At 36.3% G+C, this 21,207-nt stretch overlaps 1 protein-coding gene across 1 annotated transcript in view; it reads right to left on the bottom strand.

Moving 5' to 3' along the window:
- The window catches only part of LTN1 (listerin E3 ubiquitin protein ligase 1), a 57,353-nt gene that overhangs the window by 11,083 nt on the left and 25,063 nt on the right, over window positions 1-21,207 (bottom strand). Inside the window, exons 13-25 of the mRNA XM_005674720.3 lie at window positions 20,562-20,801; window positions 19,796-19,949; window positions 18,835-18,979; window positions 18,192-18,378; window positions 16,406-16,565; window positions 15,346-15,450; window positions 11,653-11,795; window positions 8,833-8,968; window positions 8,503-8,647; window positions 7,386-7,599; window positions 6,654-6,891; window positions 5,943-6,017; window positions 1,729-1,915 (exon numbers count right to left, since the gene is read on the bottom strand). Of these exons, the coding sequence (XP_005674777.2) occupies window positions 1,729-1,915; window positions 5,943-6,017; window positions 6,654-6,891; window positions 7,386-7,599; window positions 8,503-8,647; window positions 8,833-8,968; window positions 11,653-11,795; window positions 15,346-15,450; window positions 16,406-16,565; window positions 18,192-18,378; window positions 18,835-18,979; window positions 19,796-19,949; window positions 20,562-20,801 (2,129 nt within the window). The remainder of the gene's footprint in view (window positions 1-1,728; window positions 1,916-5,942; window positions 6,018-6,653; window positions 6,892-7,385; window positions 7,600-8,502; window positions 8,648-8,832; window positions 8,969-11,652; window positions 11,796-15,345; window positions 15,451-16,405; window positions 16,566-18,191; window positions 18,379-18,834; window positions 18,980-19,795; window positions 19,950-20,561; window positions 20,802-21,207) is intronic.

The raw sequence follows: 21,207 nt of genomic DNA, 5'->3' as shown, positions 1-21,207 counted from the left end.
CTTGTTGACAGCTCAGCTCAACTTCTAGGATCAATAAATGCTGATCTAATTGTGCCCCTCCCCCGCCCTGGCTTAATGAAAAAGATGATGTACTCATAATTTCTGAGTATAAGAATTATATAATTATTCCTAATTTCTGAGTATAACAAGAAATGAAAAAGATGATGTATTCCTAATTTCTGCATATAAGAATTATATAATTATTCCTAATATCTGAGTATAAGATAACAAGAACAAAATTCTTAGATATAAGGCCTCAATATGCTGCAATTTTCTAGAGATCAACAATATTCTAAGAAACAAATGCAGAAGCCCAACAAGTAGTTCTTGAAATATATAATCAGTGAATTAAGTCAAGCTCAAATCACAAATTAAGTGGTAAGACTGAAAATAAGTAAAACAATCTGAACATCTAGATCAGTGTCGCCTCTGTGATTTCATTTTCTCCTTAGATAAACAAATGCAAAAATGTATATGTTGATATATTTGTACCAAGAAATAGATTATTGAGCTTCCCTGGTGGCTCCGGGATAAAGAACCCGCCTGCCATCGCAGGATACATGGGTTTGATCTCCAGTCCGGGAAGATCTCCTGGAGAAGGAAAGCAAAACCCACTCCAGTATTCTTGCCTGGAGAATCCCATGGGCTACAGTCCATGGGGTCGCAAAGAGTCAGGACTAAGTGACTAAACAACAACATGGGTTATTAGCAACAACCTAAGTTATAACTTAAGGATTCTGAAAATCACATTGAAAATGAATGCCATGATATTTAGTCACACTTTAAATATGTAGCGATTTAAGTCTTGTTGTATTAACCTAACACAGAAGTGACCTACTTTATTAAACTGATTCAATGTTTGAAATTTATTAAAAGCAGACATCTGTCTAAAAGAATTTTAACTGGAACAGAGTTTTCCAGCTTCCTTCTTAAACGCGAGACAAGAGAGACATCTAGTGGCTGCTAAAATAATTTGGGCAATATAACTACTGTAGGATATTTTCATTATTTAGTGAAAACAGCTTGAATTACATATGGTAATATTTCACAGATCTTTCTCTAAACACTGATTTTCAAATAAGGTGAATTTCCATTGATATTCCCACAAGAGTCAGTAGTTGACCAAAGGGAAAAAGAAAATAATAGCAAGATCTGGTTCTTTAGAAACTGTTACTATAATAGCACAAAAGTAAATTATAGAAACTGGTTTCCTGAAATAAACAGACTCGGTGGATACATTCACTTAGAAAAAAACTGATCCAAGCATAAAACTGTGGGAGGATGACAAAGTAGAGACAGAAATAAATTTAGCAGAATGTCTGTCATGAGCCAGATAAGATCAGATTAAAATGTGAGGCGAACCAATACAGTATTGTAAAGTAAAATAAAGTAAAAATAAATAAATAAATAAAGCTCTTCAACAGTAATAATGGGTAAATGGAATCTTTGGGAGAAAACATTCATTTATTGTCTTGGTGGTAATGATTTCATGAATGTATCCTTATCCCCAAGGTCTTTGAGTTGTGTATATTAAATACGTACAGCTTTTCACAAGTCAATCATCAATAAAATGGTTTTTAAATATCAAAAATAAAATAAAATAAAATAAAATAAAATGTGAGGCATATCCTCATTTTTCTCCAAAAGGAGGGGAAGGAAAGGGTTTAAGACAGTAAGAGAGAAATACATATAGGACAGAACTGTCAAAAGTTGTCTCATTTTATTTACCTGAGATGAAGCAGCTTTGAAGAAAGTAAGTATTAATTTCCAAGTGAGGAGGTACCCCAGAACATAACAGAAGTCTTCACTCAGTGGCTTGATAGTAACTATCTGTCCAACAGGAATACATCCCAAAACATTCTCTAGTAAGTCCTCTTGAATGCTAAGAAGAGACATCAGTGCAGCTGGTGGCGACCTAAGAATCAACGATTAAACACCACAGTTTTCTTCATGATTTGTCTCTTAACAAACTGACAGCATGTATAAATTTGAAGCATTTTAGAAATATCTTCCTCTTCCTCTATTTTCCAAAAACCATTTTAAAAGTTCCCCTTTATAGGTTTAATTTTGACCCCTAATTTTGTATAAAGGCAATTATAGAGTCTGAAAGGCATAAAGTGATATAGAAATATATACATATATTTTCATATTTATAAATATGTAAGATATGCTATGAAATTTACTCTAGAAGTTAGTACTTAAAGGAAAAACTCTTTTCAGTTCACTGCAGTCGCTCAGTCGTGTCCAATTCTTTGCAACCCCATGGACCATGGCGGACCATGGCACACCAGGCCTCCCTGTCCATCACCAGCTCCTGGAGTTTACCCAAACTCATGTCCATTAAGTCAGTGATGCCATCCAACCATCTCATCCTCTGTCATCCCCTTCTCCTCATGCCTTCAATCTTTCCCAGCATCAGGATCTTTTCAAATGAGTCAGCTCTTCACATCAGGTAGCCAAAGTATTGCAGTTTCAGCTTCAAAATCAGTCCAGGACTGAGTTCCTTTAGGATGGACTGGTTGGATATCCTTGCAGTCTAAGGGACTCTCAAGAGTCTTCTCCAACACCACAGTTCAAAGGCATCAATTCTTCTGTGCTCAAATTTCTTTATAGTCCAACTCTCACATCCATACATGACTACTGGAAAAATCATAGCCTTGACTAGACAAACCTTTGTTGGCAAAGTAATGTCTCTGCTTTTTAATATGTTGTCTAGGTTGGTCATAAGTTTCCTTCCAAGGAGTAAGCGTCTTTTCATTTCATGGCTGCAGTCACCATCTACAGTGATTTGGGAGCCCAGAAAAACAAAGTCAGCCACTGTTTCCACTGTTTCCCCATCTATTTGCCATGAAGTGATGGGACCAAATGCCATGATGTTAGTTCTCTGAATGTTGAGCTTTAAGCCAACTTTTTCATTCTCCTCTTTCACTTTCATCAAGAGGCTCTTCAGTTCTTCGCTTTCTGCCATAAAGGTGGTGTCATCTGCATATCTGAGGTTATTGATATTTCTCACAGCAATCTTGATTCCAGCTTGTGCTTCATCCATCCCAGCATTTCTCATGATGTACTCTGCATATAAGTTAAATAAGCAGGGTGACAATATACAGCCTTGACATACTCCTTTTCCTATTTGGAACCAGTCTGTAGTTCCATGTCCAGTTCTAACTGTTGCTTCCTGACCTGCATACAGATTTCTCAAGAGGCAGGTCAGGTGGTCTCGTATTCCCATCTCTTTCAGAATTTTCTAGTTTATTGTGATCCACACAGTCAAAGGCTTTGGCATAGTCAATAAAGCAGAAATAGATGTTTTTCTGGAACTCTCTTGCCTTTTCGATGATCCAGCAGAAAACGTATATTTCAACCTTTTGTTTTGTAGATGAAAAAAAAGCATATACCCAGAGAGGCTAACTGATTAGTCTGAAGTCCCTGCCTAGCCAGGGGAACAATTAGGGCTAACAAATCCTATCAGGTCCTTTATCAACTAACAAAGGGTTAGAAGATCATAAGACTATATTGTCTTTTAGCACAGTTAAAGAAATGTTAAAGGATACTTAACATTCCTATTAACTCATGGCAATGTAAGGTAATTTTCTTCTTTATGGAAGTAGTGTACTTATTAACACTTTTAGACAAGCTTGTAAGAGTCTCAAGAAGTGAAATACTTGTGTGTGTTGTTGTTGTTCAGTTGCCAAGTCATGTCTGACTCTGCAACCCCATGAACCGCAGCACACCAGGCTTCCCTGTCCCTCATCATCTCCTGGAGTTTGCCCAAGTTCATGTCCACTGAATCAGTGATGCTGTCCAACCATCTCATCCTCTGTCACCCTCTTCTCTTGCCTTCGGTCTTACCCAGCATCAGGGTCTTTTCCACAGACTTGTGTGTATCTCCAGTCAAATTCTCTCTGACATTCTGACTTCAGTCTCTTGTTTAACCTCTGTGATCTTTCTTTCCTCATGGCCTCCTACTACCAGCCCATAAGTCAAAGTTCTCTTCAGCACCACCATCTCATGTACCAACCCTTCTCCATTCCATACCAACCATCAGCAGATTTTACAAAGAACAACTCTCCACTTTACACACTAACCTCTATGCACTTTGGAACTTCTGGAATGGCCTCCAGCTCTGCTTGCTACTTGTTCAGTTTATGAATCAGCTGATGGTATCCCATCTTCTACCATACAATGCCCCGCTCTCCAGAAAATGTCATTTTGAAGGCCCTTCATCACCCTCCAGCTGTATCTTTCACGCTACGCTCCCTGCCTACCCCACACATACTCATTTATTTGGCTGCACTGGGTCTTAGTTGCGGCACGTGGAACGTCACTGCGTTGCGGCACAGGGACTCTCTAGTTGTGGCACGTGGGCTCAGTTGTTTCAGTACGCAGGTTTAGCTGCTCCCCAGAATGTGGGATCTTAGTTCCCAAACCAGGGATCAAACTCACGTCTCCTGCATTGCAAGGCAGATTCTTAACCACTGGACCACCAGGGGAGTCCCTCATTTATTCTTTTACTCAACAAATGAGGATTATTCATAATTATTTAAGGCCAACAACTGGGTGCTGGGGGGAAAAAAGTCAGGAATAAGAGACTAAAAGCCTCACAGAGCTTATATTCCAGTGGAAGATCTAAAAATTAAAAAATATGTCACATGGCAACAACTTGATATTCCCCAAGCATATCATGAGCAGTCATGCCTCAGTGCCTTTGCACATGGTGTTCCTGTAACTTTCCCCTGCCTGCTGAAATGCTCCCTAATCTGAAAGGTCTTCCCTTTCATCAGTGTCTTCCCTTCTTGGCACAGCAGTTGTGTCTCACTAACATCATCCTTTTTCTTGGCACTTGTCACACACTGTCTTCTATTATAGGGTGGTTGTTTAGTCACTCAATCATGTCCAACTCTTTTGTGACCCCATGGACCATAACCCACCAGGCACCTCTGTCCATGAAATTTCCCAGACAAGAATAATGGAGCAGGCTGCCATTTCCTTCTCCAAGGGATCTTCCCGACGTGGAGATCAAACCCACATCTCCTACACTGGCAGGTGGATTCTCTACTGCTGAGCCACCAGAGAAGCCCACTCAGTTTTAGGGTAATACATCGAAATTAGATTATAAGCTCCTTAAGAAAACAGCTTACTTAGCACTATATTCTCCCCTCACCATTTAATTAACATTTGCACAAAGGGGTGCTCAATACATTTTTGAACGGGTATACTCTTTCCCCAGTTACTATGTGGCCAAAGAAAGTTTTACTAAACAGTAGCAAACTGAAAATGACTTCGAAACAATTAGGAGAGAGAGTAACTATCTCTTCAAGTGAGCTCTAAAATTCATTTATATCTTACAGATAAACGTACAAGATTTGTGGAATGAATGTATTCACTAAATTTAGAGCTTTTGCATTGCCTCAGTCTTCTAAAGTCATCATCATGGTTTATGAGAATTTAACGAAGCAATCCAACTTACGATGGTTTGACTTCTAATTTCTCAACACTACTATAGTGTCAAAGCGATGAGTGTTCAGTAGAAACTATACTACAAATTGTGACCTTTTCCCAGACTGGCTATACGCAGAATGATACTCTCTCACAATGCTGGGCAGTGGTGGTGAACTGTAGCTCCCAGTCAGCCACGCAATCACAAAAGTTGAACAACCAAACCACTCACAACCCAGACAACCATTCTGCTTTTCACATTCAGTACAGTACTCAATAAATTACAGGAGATACCGAAGACTTTATCATAAAACAGACTTTGGGTTGGATGACTTTGCCCAACTGTAGGCTGATGGGAACGTTCTGAACAGGCTTCAATAGGCTAGGATAAACTGATGTTCCGCAGGATACATGTATCAGATGTATCTTTGACTCAATGTGTGTTCAACTTACAATGAGGATGTAACCCTGTACATTGAGGAAGACTTGTATTAAAAATAACTTACAAGGCTGGTTCTTCTTCTTCATCTCCATATGACTTTAGATTATCTTGATCATATTGTGGGAATTCAGGCATCAATCTGGAAGTCAGAATATTAAGTTACATGTTTCAATGCCATTCTCCCAAAGTAATTAACCTCCAATTAAAATAAATAAATTAAAAAAAAAGAATATTAAGTTACATGAAATGGTTCATTGTTAAGTCATGCTTAGCAACAGAAAGTCCAATACTTATTCTGTAATGAGTATATCCTTTTACCGAGCTTATTCTGAAATAATCCACTATGGCCAGGACTATATACATGAAAACTGTGCATGGAGAACAGTGACCATTCCTGTTACTGAAACGCTTAGTCAAGCTTACTCTGTTGCTGTTTTTACTTTGACTTTTTTTTTTTAAGTTTTGGTAACTTCTTTCCACTTTTGACTTTTTTTTTAACGACCAAAAATTAAAACTACATATGTGAAAGTCATTCAGTCTTGTCTGATTCTTTGGGACCTCAAGGGACTATACAGTCCATGGAATTCTCCAGGCTAGAATACTGGAGTGGGTAGCCTTTCCCTTCTCCAGGGGATCTTCCCAACCCAGGGATTGAACCCAGGTCTCCCGCATTGCAGGCAGATTCTTTACCAACTTAGCTATCAGGGAAAGCCAAAACTATATTTCATTTTTTAAAAAACCACCACAATACTGATTCAACTGAAAGAATTCTTACTTGTATAGCATATGATAGACGGCAATTTGCACAGGCCGAGCTCTGTAAAGGAGTAATGGGGCTAATGTATTTAACAAAGTCTGGAGGTATTCTGGCAAGTTTGTTTTCTGACCAGCAATCAATCTTGCAGGGAGTTTCTGACTCAATAGCTGATCCTTTGGGATATAAGTTAATGTTTCACACATGGGCTTCAGCATTGCATTCTGAAATGATGTTTCAGATGTATCTCTGTTTTCTCCTGATGACAAAAAGGAAAAAAAGAGTCATACCCCAAACAAAGTGAGTAATACAACTTGACCGATTCATAGACAACCAAATGTTATTTAAGAAAATGAAATAAAAACTTGACAAACATTAAAGCAGTCCAAACTAGAAGCATGAACTGAATATGTATTTCAGATAATCTCAACTATTTAATGACTTCTATTATCTTATCCTTTAAAAGAAAAGAAGTTTGAGTTAAAATAATTTATTCATATTTTCTGAATTAGTATGATTCTAATTTTCAGTGATCTTTAGGTATCTTGTGATGTTTCAATTCTTGTCTGTAAAGCAGAAGAATATACGACGATTCTGAGATGCTAAACTTTCTCTCTGGCTCTTTTACTATTTTGTGTTGTGTGACCTAAACATCCAAAGTTGATTTTGGGGTGTTTGGTGTTGTTTGTTTTTTTAGTTTTTCAAAACAAGTTATTTTCAATGATTCTCACTATTAGTCCCTTTTTCACTTGCCTGTAGAAGTCACCAAAAGAGGTAAAAGCAAACTGTGGATGCCAGGAGAAAAAAATTCTTTCCATTCACTGATTAGATTTACAGGAAGGCTGCCAGTGGTGCCCAGAGTTGTGGAATCAAAAAACGCGCTGAGTTCACAGGCCAAATCACAGCTGACATAGGCAAACAGTTGTACAAGTGGAACAGAATACAGTGCCTGATTCTCATTTGTTGTCTGAGGAAACAAAAATTAAATAGGTAAGCAGACCTCCTGTAGAATATTACAAGTCAAGGCAATAAAGAAAAGTCCCTTTCATTTCTCTAAATTTGAAAATAAGAAACAGTTTGAATGTATATAGTCTCAGGAGACATTTATATATCAAAATAACATTTTCAGAATTAAATGTTAGGAATTAGAATTAACCCATTTATCGTGAACTGTTCTTTTTCATTTCTGCAACCATGAAGGAAAATAATATCAATTACCATATACCAAGTTAAATATATTAAAAGCACATTTATAATCTCAGGAGCCCTACTAATTGGGGATTATTAAGTTATTTTAAAATGAGGAAACTGAGGCTCAACTAGGTAAACTTTAATACCCTAAGCCACACAGTAAACAGCAGGCAGAGTTTGAATCTAAAGATTCAGACCAATTCAACACTAACTGACTTGCTGCATGACTTGCTACCTAATACTCATAGTTATTACACAGCTGATTACTTGGAGTCATAAAAAGAACTCTAATTCCCTCTGAATTTGTTTAATCTTTACTGCACTAGTCTGGCAATAATGAAACAGTACACTGTAAGAACAGAAGCAAAAGACCAAAAACCTTGTCATGAAAAGATAAAACCTTAAAGGGCTATGCTACATTACACTAAAATAAGCTAATGGAGAGACCATTTTAAAAGCAGTTAGCAGAATGGTTACTGAATGATATCAGCAAACATTAAACCTCAATCATTTTACTGATCTGTCAAGCAGCAGTCAGCAAGGAACTTATCTATAAAGTGTTCAAACGTTTGCAAAGGAGCTAACTACAATCATTACTTAAAGAGGATGAGAAAATACTTCTGGCACACAGACACGCACAAAAGCCCAACAACAGTGATGACTCAGAAGGTTAATTTACCTCCAACCAAGCCAACATGGAACACATGATGAAGTCCCATTCGCTCTCTGCCAAAGGAGATGAGCAGTATTTCAGAAACAGGGAAAGGAAACGGATTATTTCTATATTTACAGCCAGTATCTCTGGACTTACTTCTGACAGATTACTGTGATCAAGACAAAAATAAAACATTGACAAATTATACAGACATTCATTGAGAAAAATTTAAATCTTATATACTTAGACTGACTTAAATGCCTACCATCCTATTACTCTATGAAATAGTGACTATAAGACACATAATCTGAGTCCACATCATACACAGAGGGAAAAATAGAAAGTATTACCTACCAACTGAAAAGAAAAATATCTTCGTGATCTTTCTTCCAAGTTATCAGAATTTTTAATAGATCATGTAATAGCTCTCCATCATCTATGCTTTTGGTCTGCAGACAAGAATTGAAAATGGCAAGATGTCCAAAACCTCCTATAGCAAAATTAAAACATTTTAAAATTGTATTGCTACTATAGAAAAAGAAAGCCTATGCTGAGTACGTTAAAGACTTTCTTCAAAAGTGTCCAGGTTAATAACTCTAAAATTAGGGCTTGTAAGAAAGAGTCAACAAATGAGCTTATAAACTCCATAGGCAGGGACCTGCCAACATACTCGGCCCCAAGCACAGAGAAGAAAGTGTGGCGGGGCAGGCAGAGGGAAGCAAGTGAATGATACTATGCATTAAACTAGCCTATGCCATTTTTTCCTCTGTTTCCTTACGTATAGGACTTACTCAGCATACCCACCTCTCAACAAACAAACAAATCTCTAGCTAGAGTACAAAGTTAAATAAAGTTGGAAAATAGAAAACACTGTTTTATAATTCATACATTCACTCAGTAAGCATCTATGTTGGGAAAGCTCGTGTGGGGTTCCCTATTCTTTAGACTCCCTGATTCCTCCTTATTCTTCAATTCTCAGCTTAAATACTGCCTCCACTCTGAAATTCCCAAGTACCTCAAGTATGCCCCTCTCCTCACTCCTCCAGTATCACTTGTTTGTTGCCTTTACAGCCCTAATGTTTGCTACTATCTCATCAGGAAGTAAGCTCCATGAAAGCAGGAACCTTGTCAGTTTTACTCATCACTGTTATGGCCCCCGAACACAATGCCCGAGATGCATTTATTTTGACTGACTAAATAAAGAACGAATAAATGAATGCATACAAGGTACACTGCTAGACAGAAACCAGGGAGAAAGCGGAACAAAACCCAGTCCCTGAAGGGACCTACTCAGTAGTACTGGCAGACTTAAAAACAAATTAGAATAATATGGACAAAAACTGAGACCCAGAGCAGGAAGCTATAGTGAGTCAGAAAAGGCTTCCCCAAGTTGGTATGTGAACTGGGATTTTCAAAAGATCAAAGTCTGCAAGACTAGGAAAGGGACGCTCCAAGGAGTGCTAAGGCACAAAACTGTAAGACAGTGTGGACTGATCAAAATTCATGACAGTTTAGCATGGTCAGGGCCCAGAGTGGAAGCAAAAGAGGTGAAACTGGAGAAATTGGTTGCAATAAGACTTTAAAACATCTTACAGGCCAAACTAAGGACTTAGGTTTTTATCCTATAGGCAAAAGAGAACCAACAAAGAAAGCAAAAATTAATTAATTAATAACAATGTAGTCTTCCTTTAAATGCAGAGGAAGAATTTTTTTTTAATCTTCCTGACAAAATATCAATAGAAGAGGCTTCAAGTTTAATCAGAAACAACTCATGTTCTAATAACCGAAAAGTATTCGTTAGCTAATTCTGCTTCATCACTTGGGCTAGAAGAGAAAAACTAATTGTCAAACCTTAAAAAAATACTCTTCATTTACAGATTATACTACCACCTACCTGACATGGACTCTGAAAGCAGTATTTCCATCTAGCCAACAGCCTACTGCTTACTGACAATCCCCATTTGAGTACTTGTTCCATAGCCACCTTAATCGTAATCTCATATGTCCAAACCTTAACATCATCTCCCTGTACACTCCTTCACCACCTTCCGTCCAGCTCTGAAGTCTCCGGGCAGGGTTTCCTATAAGGCCTCATGGTACTTCCATCTGCCCAATCCAGAAATATAACCACAGAACCCCAGCAATTCTGCTTCCTACCTCTCTCAATTCCATCTCCACTCTTCCATCTGTGCCTAGACCCAAGAGTTCTTATCTCTCATTTTGATTATTTGAATGGCTCTCTATCTATATAGTCTCCTACCCCTAATTCCTCTCTTCTCCCATATCCACCCTTCACACAGCTGTCAAGATAATCTTTCTAATGTGAATATGATAGTCTGACTACTTTCCTACCTAATTTGGGCCACTAGTTCCTTACCTCCTATCACTTAAAGTCCAAACTCCTTAACTGACAAAATAAGGCCTTTATGATCTGTGCCCTGCCATTCTCAAGATCCATATTCTTGTGCACCCTAATACTCTTTGTCCCAACTTTCTACCTTAAATCCAACCAAAATGAAGCTACCTGCTCTCTTCTAGTTTCTGTGTACCTGGAATGCCTTTCTCTAACTATAAGGAAAAGTACCTTTTACCACTACTAAAATATTTCTTTTTGTGAAATAGCCACTGCTATCTCAAAGGAAAGTAGAAAATCTTTTTATGCACCTCTGCACATAAGATATCTTTTTGCTATATCAGTAGTCATATAACTTTATATCTATCTTCTCTACAAAAGAGACTGCCACACGGTCAGGGCTCAATAAGTGCTTGTTAAATTAGCAAGCAAAGGAACTAACAAGAGTACAGAATGTCTGAAAAGTTTAAAACATAACAAAAGCTGTTTCCTCTTTTGCTTTTGTAAGTTCACTCGTCGGTTGACTAGGGGGAAATGATGTATAGCTAAGAAGAGCTACACATGGTACAGAAATGATTAGAGGGTACCTGTGGTTATACACCTTCCCTTAGGCTGCATATTTCCATACTGCAAAGTAACAGTCACTCTCCAATGAATGACACTTACCCTATTGAGTCAACTTGTTATGTAACAAGTATATCAACTAGGAAAAAGGTAGCTATAATTTATCTCTGTCAGATTTGGATTTAGATGTTAAGAAACACTTCTTTCATCTCAAGCAATAATTAAATTAATGAAATACTTATTACCAAGTAACTAACCATTAATATGGCAAACATTTTCCTTGGTCCAGGCCAAAAGGGCAGGTATACACTCAGCAATGAATTCTTTCTTGTCTTCTTTTGACAAAAATGGACAGACACTTTGAATAGTATGCATATTACCTTCTGTTAGTGGAAAAAAACTGTTTAAAGAGGGGAAAAAAAAGGTGTGAATTATATTTATCCTAAATATTTAGTTATTTCAGAAAATTCCTCTTATTCATACAATTTAAAAAGACTAAAATTTCCACAATATAAAATAACTGAATAGAAAAAGAATAAAACAAACTCTGAAAGAGGTTGACACTTGCTGATTCTCTTTGATGCAACTGGACAATTATTTTTTTCTGCTTCTCTTTCTTACATGTTTCTGATATCCAAAAAATAAGCATATATAACTTTCCCCAAGGATGATTTTTTTTAATTATACAAACAGTACATGATTATGCTGTCATTAAGAGCCAACTAATTCAATTTAAACAGGACCAGTGACATATTGCTCATATGAACTGATACTCATATATATGCATATACATACTTGGGTTTTATGTATCTAAATTTTATATTACCTGACACTTATATACTTTCTAGACCACTTTACAGCAGAACATATAGGTAGAAAGTATTCTATTTTAAAAATACATATCTAAATAAAAAACAAAACCAAAATATTTCATACAATCATAATTTAACTATTTTTCTATTAGTGAACATTTAGGTTTTTTCCATCAGATTTTTGCTCTTTACAAATAACACTATAATAATTGTCCTTGAATAAGTACTATTCTGTGTATGTGCAAACATCTCTTTAGGCTAGATTCCTGGAAGTAGAACTTCAAAATCAAAGGATCGGCATGTATTATATTTTGCTAATTTCAAGTTTTTCTTCAAAGAAGAATAATCAATTCACATTTTCACCAAAAATGTACAAGTTTGACTTTTCTGCTCCACACCTAATAATTATTTTTAATTCCTGGCAATAAGGTAGATAAAATATATATTCCTTTGTATTTATCATTATTAACAAAGCAAATCCTTTCCCATTCCACATTTCATAAATGAATTACCTTTGACTGTGTCATCTATGAATTACCTGTTCAAGTCCTTGACACATTCTTCAGTTTGACTAGTTTAATTACTAGAAGTTACTTATATTATGAATATTAATTCTTTATTAATTAACAAGTATTTTCCTCTATATTGTCACCTATCCTTTATACTGTATTTTTATCATAAGAAGTTTTCTTTTTTAACTGTGGTAAACTATGTAAAATTATGTAAAATTTACCATATTATTTTAATTAAAAAAAAATTTTTTTTGGTCATGCCGTGCAGCATGAGGGGTCATAGTTCCCCGACCAGGGATAGAACACGTCTCCTGCATTGGAAGCATGGAGTCTTAACCACTGGACCATCAGGGAAGTCCCGCAGATTAACTATTTTTAAGTGTACAGTTCAGTGATGTTAAGTTCATTCACACTGTTGTGCAACCAACCTCCAGAACTTTTTCATTTTACAAAACTGAAACACTGTCCATTAATAAGAACTCCCCATCTTCCTTCCATTCAGCCCCTGACAACCACCATTCGACTTTCTGTTTCTATGCATATGCCTAAGTACCTCATATAAGTGGAATCATACCGTATTTGTCTTTTCATGACTGCTTTATTTCACTTAGCATAATGTCCTCAAGGTTCATCTACATTTTAGTATGTCAAAATTTCCTTCCTTTTTAAGGCAGAATAATACTTCATTATAACGCATACATTTTTGTTTATCCATTCATCTGTTGATGGACACAAAGGTTTTTGCTTTTACAAAGTCAGGTAACTACTGTTTCTTCTATGGATTCTGGGTTTGTGCTATGCTTAAGATCTTCCTGTGCCAAGACTATACAGTTTCATATTTTCCCAAATACATTTATAGATCTGTTCATTACATTTAATTTTCATCTGGACCTTACTTTCATGTATAATGTAAGGGAGTGGGTCTTACTTTTTTTTTCAAATATAAGTCCAATTTTCCTATCTCATGATCTGAAAGACCACCTGTATCAAAAACTAGATTTTCATTTATGTGTGCATTGGTCTTTGGACTCCATACTTTGATCCAAGGATATATCTATTCACCAATTTCATACTGCTTAATCACTGTGTTGGTAGGGCAAGTCCTTTTCATTTTTCTGTTTCATAAATTTCCTAGCTATTCTTGAGCATTTTTTCCTTTAAATGCATACCATGTTTAGAAGAGTTTGTGAAGTTTTTCAAAACCTGCTGCTGAAATTTTGACTATCATTACACTGAAATTAGATACAACAATTTTTACAATTTATCTTCTCATTTTGTTTTGTGACCTTTAAGTTTTACAATTGCAATTTTTTGTTAAATTTATTTCAAAGTATTTACAGTTTTGTTGTCAATGTGAAAAGAATCTTTTTTCCTATGCCATTTTTAAATTGATTATTACTGATGAATAAAAAAGATACTGACTTTTGTATATCAAGTATATATCCATCTCACTTGTAATTAGCTCTAGCAGTTCTTTAGTTAATTCCCTATGACTCACGTAAACAGAAAAAAATTTTTTAATTATGCTGAATAAAAAAAGTTAATATGAAAGGATCATATGCTGTATGATTCCATTTATATAACATTCCTAAAATGGTAAAAATTATAGAAAGAATAGATTTATTGGTTGCCAGAGAGGAAGAGAATGGCAGGAGGGCAGGTGGCTGTGGCAAGAAAGCGTACCACAAGGTATACTTATGATACAACTATTCTGTGTCTTGGAATGTGGCAGTAACATGTGATCTACAGAGTATATACGTGGATGCAAGTTAATTCAGTCAATGAACTATATCAATGTCATTTCTTGGTTGTGAAATTGTACAAAAGTTATCCAATGGGACCATTTGGAAGAAACTAAGTAAAAGGTACATAGAACTTCTTTGTGTTTCTTATAATTGCATATAAACCTATAATCCACATTAACTGAACTCAAAACAGTAAATTTAAAAAAAATTAAGACTTAAAAATCAAAATTTAGCTTACAATTTTACTGTGCCAGAACATATATACACACACACACACATACGTATACATACACATATATATAATTTCCAAATTCTTCTTGATAAATCTGTAAATTCAAAATGGCTCTTGGTAAATTTCAGGTAAGTGTTTAATCTGAATGCTCAGCTTCCCTAATATAATCAACTCTAATAAATCTGTAGTATGTCCAACCTCACTATCTATTTCTTTGCCTTAAGGAATATATTTATTGTCTTTTTAGAATTCACTTCAGTGGGATGAACCTTATTTTGAAGAGTAAGTAACTTTCTTATCATTTCCATTTAGCAAATAAAGGGATAGAAGGATGTTAGAGAGAGGGAAAAAGATTCTACCTGAGAGATTTCTGGGTAAAAGAGAATAAGCTTATCAAATGCTAATTATTTAAAGCACATACAAAATTCTTCAACAAAATGTTATAAGGTTAAAAACACCTCTTAAAAAAGTATGGGTCCTCAACCTAAAATGATTGGAACTGTTTTACACTCTTTAAGTCTCATATTCTTTCATTTAATTTCCTCATGTCCTAAACCTGTTTTCCTGATTCATTACACAGTTAGTCAAGGGTTGCCAGAGTGACCAATCATGATAAATTTCAAAGTAAAAGTATTTTAAATAAAAATACCCTTCTTTTCTCTTATAATGCTGTTTTACTTCATCAGATGAAACACTTCGGGAAAGGATCAATTTAGCAATAATGAGAGACCAAAGGGTGCCATTTTTCCTGGATCTAAAAAAGAAAAAAAATTCTGTTTTGAAAGTATACTTAATGTTCTGAAACACTTGCTTACCTGGATACCTTTTACAGAACTAAATAAAACACCTTGCAGGGTATAAATTCACACAGTACTTTTGCACGTAAATAACTGCTGTTAACAAAAGGATTGGCAACTTAGGCTTCTGAAACTCCTTTACTGAGCTCTCATCAAGGCATTCTCAAAGCCCCTTAGTCCCAAAAGGGAAAAGGATCTTAAGGATTAAGCTGGAGGATCAGAAGCTGCAGCCGGAAAGAGGACAGAGAAGACCCAGAGGAGACCAAGGATTGGTGAAGCTGAGGAACCAAGGAGGGTATTAACTGAGGAAAGTTCTGCGAGTCAAGTAAGTGGACGGGGACTCGAGAGGAAGACCTGTTCAGTCTGAGGCCTCTGATACTGCAAAGCATACGAAAAATACTACAGGCAAATGTAAAACTCTTCAGGAGAAAGCAGTTCAACAGGACCATTTCAACCAACTAAACATCAGACCACTATAACCTCTACAACGACTCTGTTTTCAAACCTATTTCCTCATCAAGGGGCAAGGGTTTTGTGGTTATGATATTAAGACATACCTGCAATAAATAACATACACGATAAAAGGCTAAATTTTACCTCGGAAATTTTAAGTGGAAGCATGGGTCACATATGACAAATTAAAACAACTTCTACAGGACTCTCTCTCTTCCACTGTCATCTGCCCCTTGCATCATATTCATGGATTTAACAACACAGGCAAAGTACAAATATCTTCCCAGAAGAAGAAATCAAATACTTAGTACCCATAAAGTATTTATCGTTAATGACTAGGATTAATTTAGCACAACCCTCTGATTCAAAGATTAGCATGAAGTGGGCTTACATTTTATAGACACAAAACCATAAACTAGCAAAACAGTCATGAAATAGAAATTGAAAAAAGGTTCCCACCTGTCAAATAACAGCTGCAGAAAGCCGGAAGTATTACCAAGTCCACATAAGTTATCATAAGTGACATTCATTTTCTGAAGCATTTCACAAAATCCAGTTAGGAAAATAGGCGGATTGTCTAATTCTTCATACCACTGCAATGAATAGAGCAGTTCTGCAGCTAACAGAACGGACAGCACATTATCGGGTGCACTCCGTGAACAGCACTTCCAGTTGCCCTCACTTGCCTCCCATTCTCTAACACCGCTGTGCCCACCACTTCTAAAATGTCTATGAACTGATTTCCAGCTCCTTGATGTGCAATTATAATGAAAACTGAGCGTATCAGATACAAAATACCACTCCTCTCCCAAACCTGACTTGGTCCCTTTTCTGGTGAGTTAAGAAAGTGACAGGAACCGAAGTTATCAGAGATGCCAGAAGAATCTTCCTACTGTTTTTGCCACAAATGGTAAGAAGCTGCATCCAGGATAAACAACTAAGGGACCCAAGACCTGAGAAGTTCAAGTCAATGTGTTAAAGAAGAGAGCAGGACCCAGTACACAGGAAAGGGCCTCGGTGACAGACCAGTCTGGATTCAAAAGAGCTGCATACACTGTTATCAACCAGGATACAATAAATCTACCTCAGGGGACTGTTGAGAGAATGACTTAGTCTCACGAAATCTGGCCATACCACAGGTTCTTAATACATAATCAGTCACAACTCTCCAGGTATGGATTTTGGAGTCGAGAGACTTGAAACCTGGTTCAAAATCTAACCCCGTCCCTTGAAAGCTCCAGATTAAGAAAAACAACAAAAATTACTACCCTAATTCCCAGTGTTGTTTTTGGACAAATTCACTGAGTAAAGTAAACAGCAGGCTAAGCTCCTTGATCTTAACTGCAGGTGGAGCTGGCTCACCATAAGAGGTGTTTCCAGCTTTCTTTCACAGGCATATATTCTCTTCTGCTAGGAACCATACTCCACTGAGGGCTTACACAGTGGAAACCTGACACAGGAATTATTCAAGTCCTCTACCTTTCAAACTATTTTGTACAGGTCACATGGTTACCTACAATGCTATACCATTTCCTAGAATGGGGGGTATTTTCCAAATCTTTTTGAAATTCAACATCTGAATGACCACTTGCCAGGGAAAAAATTATAGCCCTAAACAAAAGGACTGATCCAAAAATTAACTGAAAAAAAATTAATTGAAAATTCAGAATCCCTGATGAAACACAAGACTTGATTAACCTCTTTCCTCAGGGTTATGTGCTACAGGGCCTGTTTTTATTGATGTCATGCCAGCTAAAGTAACTGTGGTGGTGGTTTACTCGCTCAGTTGTGTCCGACTCTTTGCGACCCCATGGGCTGCAGCCTGCCAGGCTCCTCTGTCCATGGGATTTTCCAGGAAAGAATACTGGAGGGGGTTGCCATTTCCTTCTCTAGGGGATCTTCCCCACCCACAGATCGAACCTGGATCTCCCATACTGCAGGCGGATTCTGTACCGACTGAGCCACCAAATTCTGCTCTACTGATAACAAGACTATAGCAAGATTTTTTGGTATGATTCCATCTGATTTGCAATGTAACATTCATCTCTTGAGAGGCCTCAATTTCTCATCACTAAAATAATTAAAAGGAGCTGGAGATTTTTCATTCTTTAAAAACTTAAAGTATAATCAAAATTATTTCAAAATTTTAATTAATTTTAATTAAATTCAAGATTTTAATTAATTTAATTTTAACTAGTTCAAGACTTATATGTATTTATCTGAATGCTCATATATAATTACTTACTTATTTTCTCAAGTTCATTATTTTCTAGGACTGTTTCCTTTTTCAGTGCAACTAATATCATTTTGCTCAATAATGCTGAAGTACACAAATGGCTGGGAAGTTTCTTTGTATCTTGCTCTTTAAAATCTGTTTTGAAACCCTCATAATTCAAACTCAATCTTCCTTCTAAAAGAGGCCTATGCAACCACTGTGAAAAAAAAAAAAACCAAAGCATTAAATTATATACAATATCATTCAACAGTCTAAATTATTTACTACCTACACAATTAAGGCAGGGAACAATGATGAAGTTAGTAGACTATCTTCAAAATGTTCTTAGAATAATTTCAAAAAGGAAGCTATTGTTAGTTTACTAGTAAAAGCACAGAAGCCTAGAAATTCGGTTTCTAGTAGCAGAAATTACCAACGTGTATTTTAGGGTACCTTGAGGACAGAACTATGTCCTATTCACTGTCAACTGTCTTATCAACTGCTGTCTTGTAAATATCAAATATCCAATATATAAGCATTCAAAGGCAGAAAGGGAAAGTAAGATACACATTTCATTTACATTTTTTCTTTCCCAGAATACAATTAAAATATTTAAACCTGCATGAAATACAAACTTCAGAATGATATGAGCACTCTCCAATATCAAACACACCTGAACGGGAAGAGACTGTCTCATTTTTTCCCATTCGCTGTTGTCTGGCATTACACTTCCAATATAAGCTCCCAGGAGATTAGCATCTTTACTCTCTAGAAGCACATTTAGCAAATCATCAACAGCAGACAAGAGCACCTGAAGACTGAAAATAAAGCAAGGAACTTAACTGCTGTAGTTATGCTACAACCAATCTGAACACCCGGGTAAACATTAAATACCCTATCAGGTAACAGTTTACCTGAGCAAAAAGACAAATGAAAATAAAGGTAAGTGACACCACCACCCTCCTCTCGTGACTGACACACAATCAAATAGGGGATTTCATCCAACATTCATAATTTGAAATTAAGTGCTGTTTCTATTTCAGAATGAAGGAGACCTATTTTAGATCAGGTATTTCTGAAATACCTCATTTCAGAGATATTCAGCTACTTCATTTCATGAAAAGAGCATGACACTCAGAGAAAGATTTAACCCAACCATGGCAGCTCTGGACGTGTTCTCTTAGTTTTCATTTTTTTATATATTTGTGGATTTAAGTACGAGATGTGAAAAACATCTGCAATTTCAACCACTTACAACAGTGTCTATCAGATTCCCCCCCAAGAAACCAACAATGAAGGACAGTCACTGTCTGTGGTGGCCGTGAGAAGTTACAGAGTCACAGCCCACACCAGTGCAAGACCAGGACAGAAACCTATCACATCAGTGACCATAGTCAGGAGCTCAGCAGGGAAGCGAAAATAAATCATTCTTCAACTACTTGAGTTCAAACGGATGTTCATTAAAACAAAATCCTTTTGGAAAAACCTATTTGGATCTTCTCTTAGAATCCTGTAGGTTTCTTACATAACAAGTCATTTTTCACAGGCACTCACACTAATCATGAAAACTTATTTAAGGACAATGATCAGTTATTAAAGAGAATCTCTGCAACGGAGCATCAGAAAAAGGTTACCTTGTGACATCCAAAGTCGAAAACTGAACTTGGTTCTTCAGCCACAGAGCAGATAAACGTAGGAAAGTGCTCTGTTTAAATGTGTCGCCAGTTCGATGAACCAATAAATTCACACCAGAGAGCCAAGTATTTTTCAGTTTACTGATGATGAAGTCTAAAATCAAGATGTCAACAGTAATTTGTAGTCCCTCTAAACTAACTATCAGCAATACAAAATGCTTTAAAGCACTCACTGTAGATCTGAGATTTTTAAGGTTATCATTAGGAAAACATAAAACTATTATTTGCTTGCCAAAACAAAATAACTATGTCATAAATATGTGATACAAGCTAGTTCATGCCATACAAATGTAAAAATGGTAAGAATCTCAATTTCATTCTAATATATACCAAGATTGAATGTTTCTAACTATTAAGAGAATGAGATATTAATATATCCCTTTATGAATATGGAAACTGAGGCATCAAGAAATCAGCAACTTGCCAGAGATACTGAGTGAAGGGGTTAGGACTAATTCATCTATCACAGCTGCTTCTAAACGGTTCACTCAACATCAAGTCAGAACTTGAGACAAAAGGTCTACATTCATCTTGGTTTGGAAACTGGGTTTCTAAAGCTCAAAGTGTTTTAAGATTTGTAGCCCTTTACTCGAAATGCTTTCAACTCGCAAACACATTATGATTCAATTAATAAAGCCTGGGCACTTACACTATGAAGGTCAGAGCCGGAGAATCCCAACAAAACATTTGAGCAGTAGGCTATTACCTGGCAAATGTGTTTTTTCTTTGCTCTCAGCACATAACTGAAAGAGAGTTAATAATAAATCTTCAGATGATGGCATTAGCAAGCATCCTTTCGCTGAGCTGAAATAGTTATAGGCCACATCACAGATAAAAGACACTGATGAGTCATTATTTTCAGCTTCTGACAATTTCTTTGCTTTGGATAAAGTTTCATGAAGTTTAACAATAATTCTTTCAACATAAACTTCTCCAATCAAGTAATCTAGAGAAAAAAATTCAGACAGACAAAATATAAATAATATTAACAGTGAATTTTCTTTTTTTCAACCTTTGTTTTTCCTTTTTCAATCGGTGTATTTTAATACTTCACTTTGGGTTAACATTCCACCTTGTCTCTCCCTGTGTTTTTTAAAAATCAGGGTGTTTATGTATTAGATAGAAGAAAATTACATCAATAAATCAATCTGTTCCGTCACACATAAAAGCCTTCATATAAAAAAGTTTTAAATTAAGGAAAAAAGACAAAATTAGAGTGAACAGTTAAATTCAAATCCCTTTAAAATATAAAACGAAAAGCATTAAACATCTCAAATGTTACAAAGGAGAAGGGGACGACAGAGGACAGATGGTTGGATGGCATCCCTGATTCAATGGACATGAGTTTGAGC

This window comes from Capra hircus, chromosome 1 (assembly GCF_001704415.2).
Source record: "Capra hircus breed San Clemente chromosome 1, ASM170441v1, whole genome shotgun sequence".
Classification (NCBI taxonomy): domain Eukaryota; kingdom Metazoa; phylum Chordata; class Mammalia; order Artiodactyla; family Bovidae; genus Capra; species Capra hircus.
The sequence above is the reverse complement of the archived record's forward strand: the minus strand, read 5'-3'. Positions and strand labels throughout refer to the sequence as shown.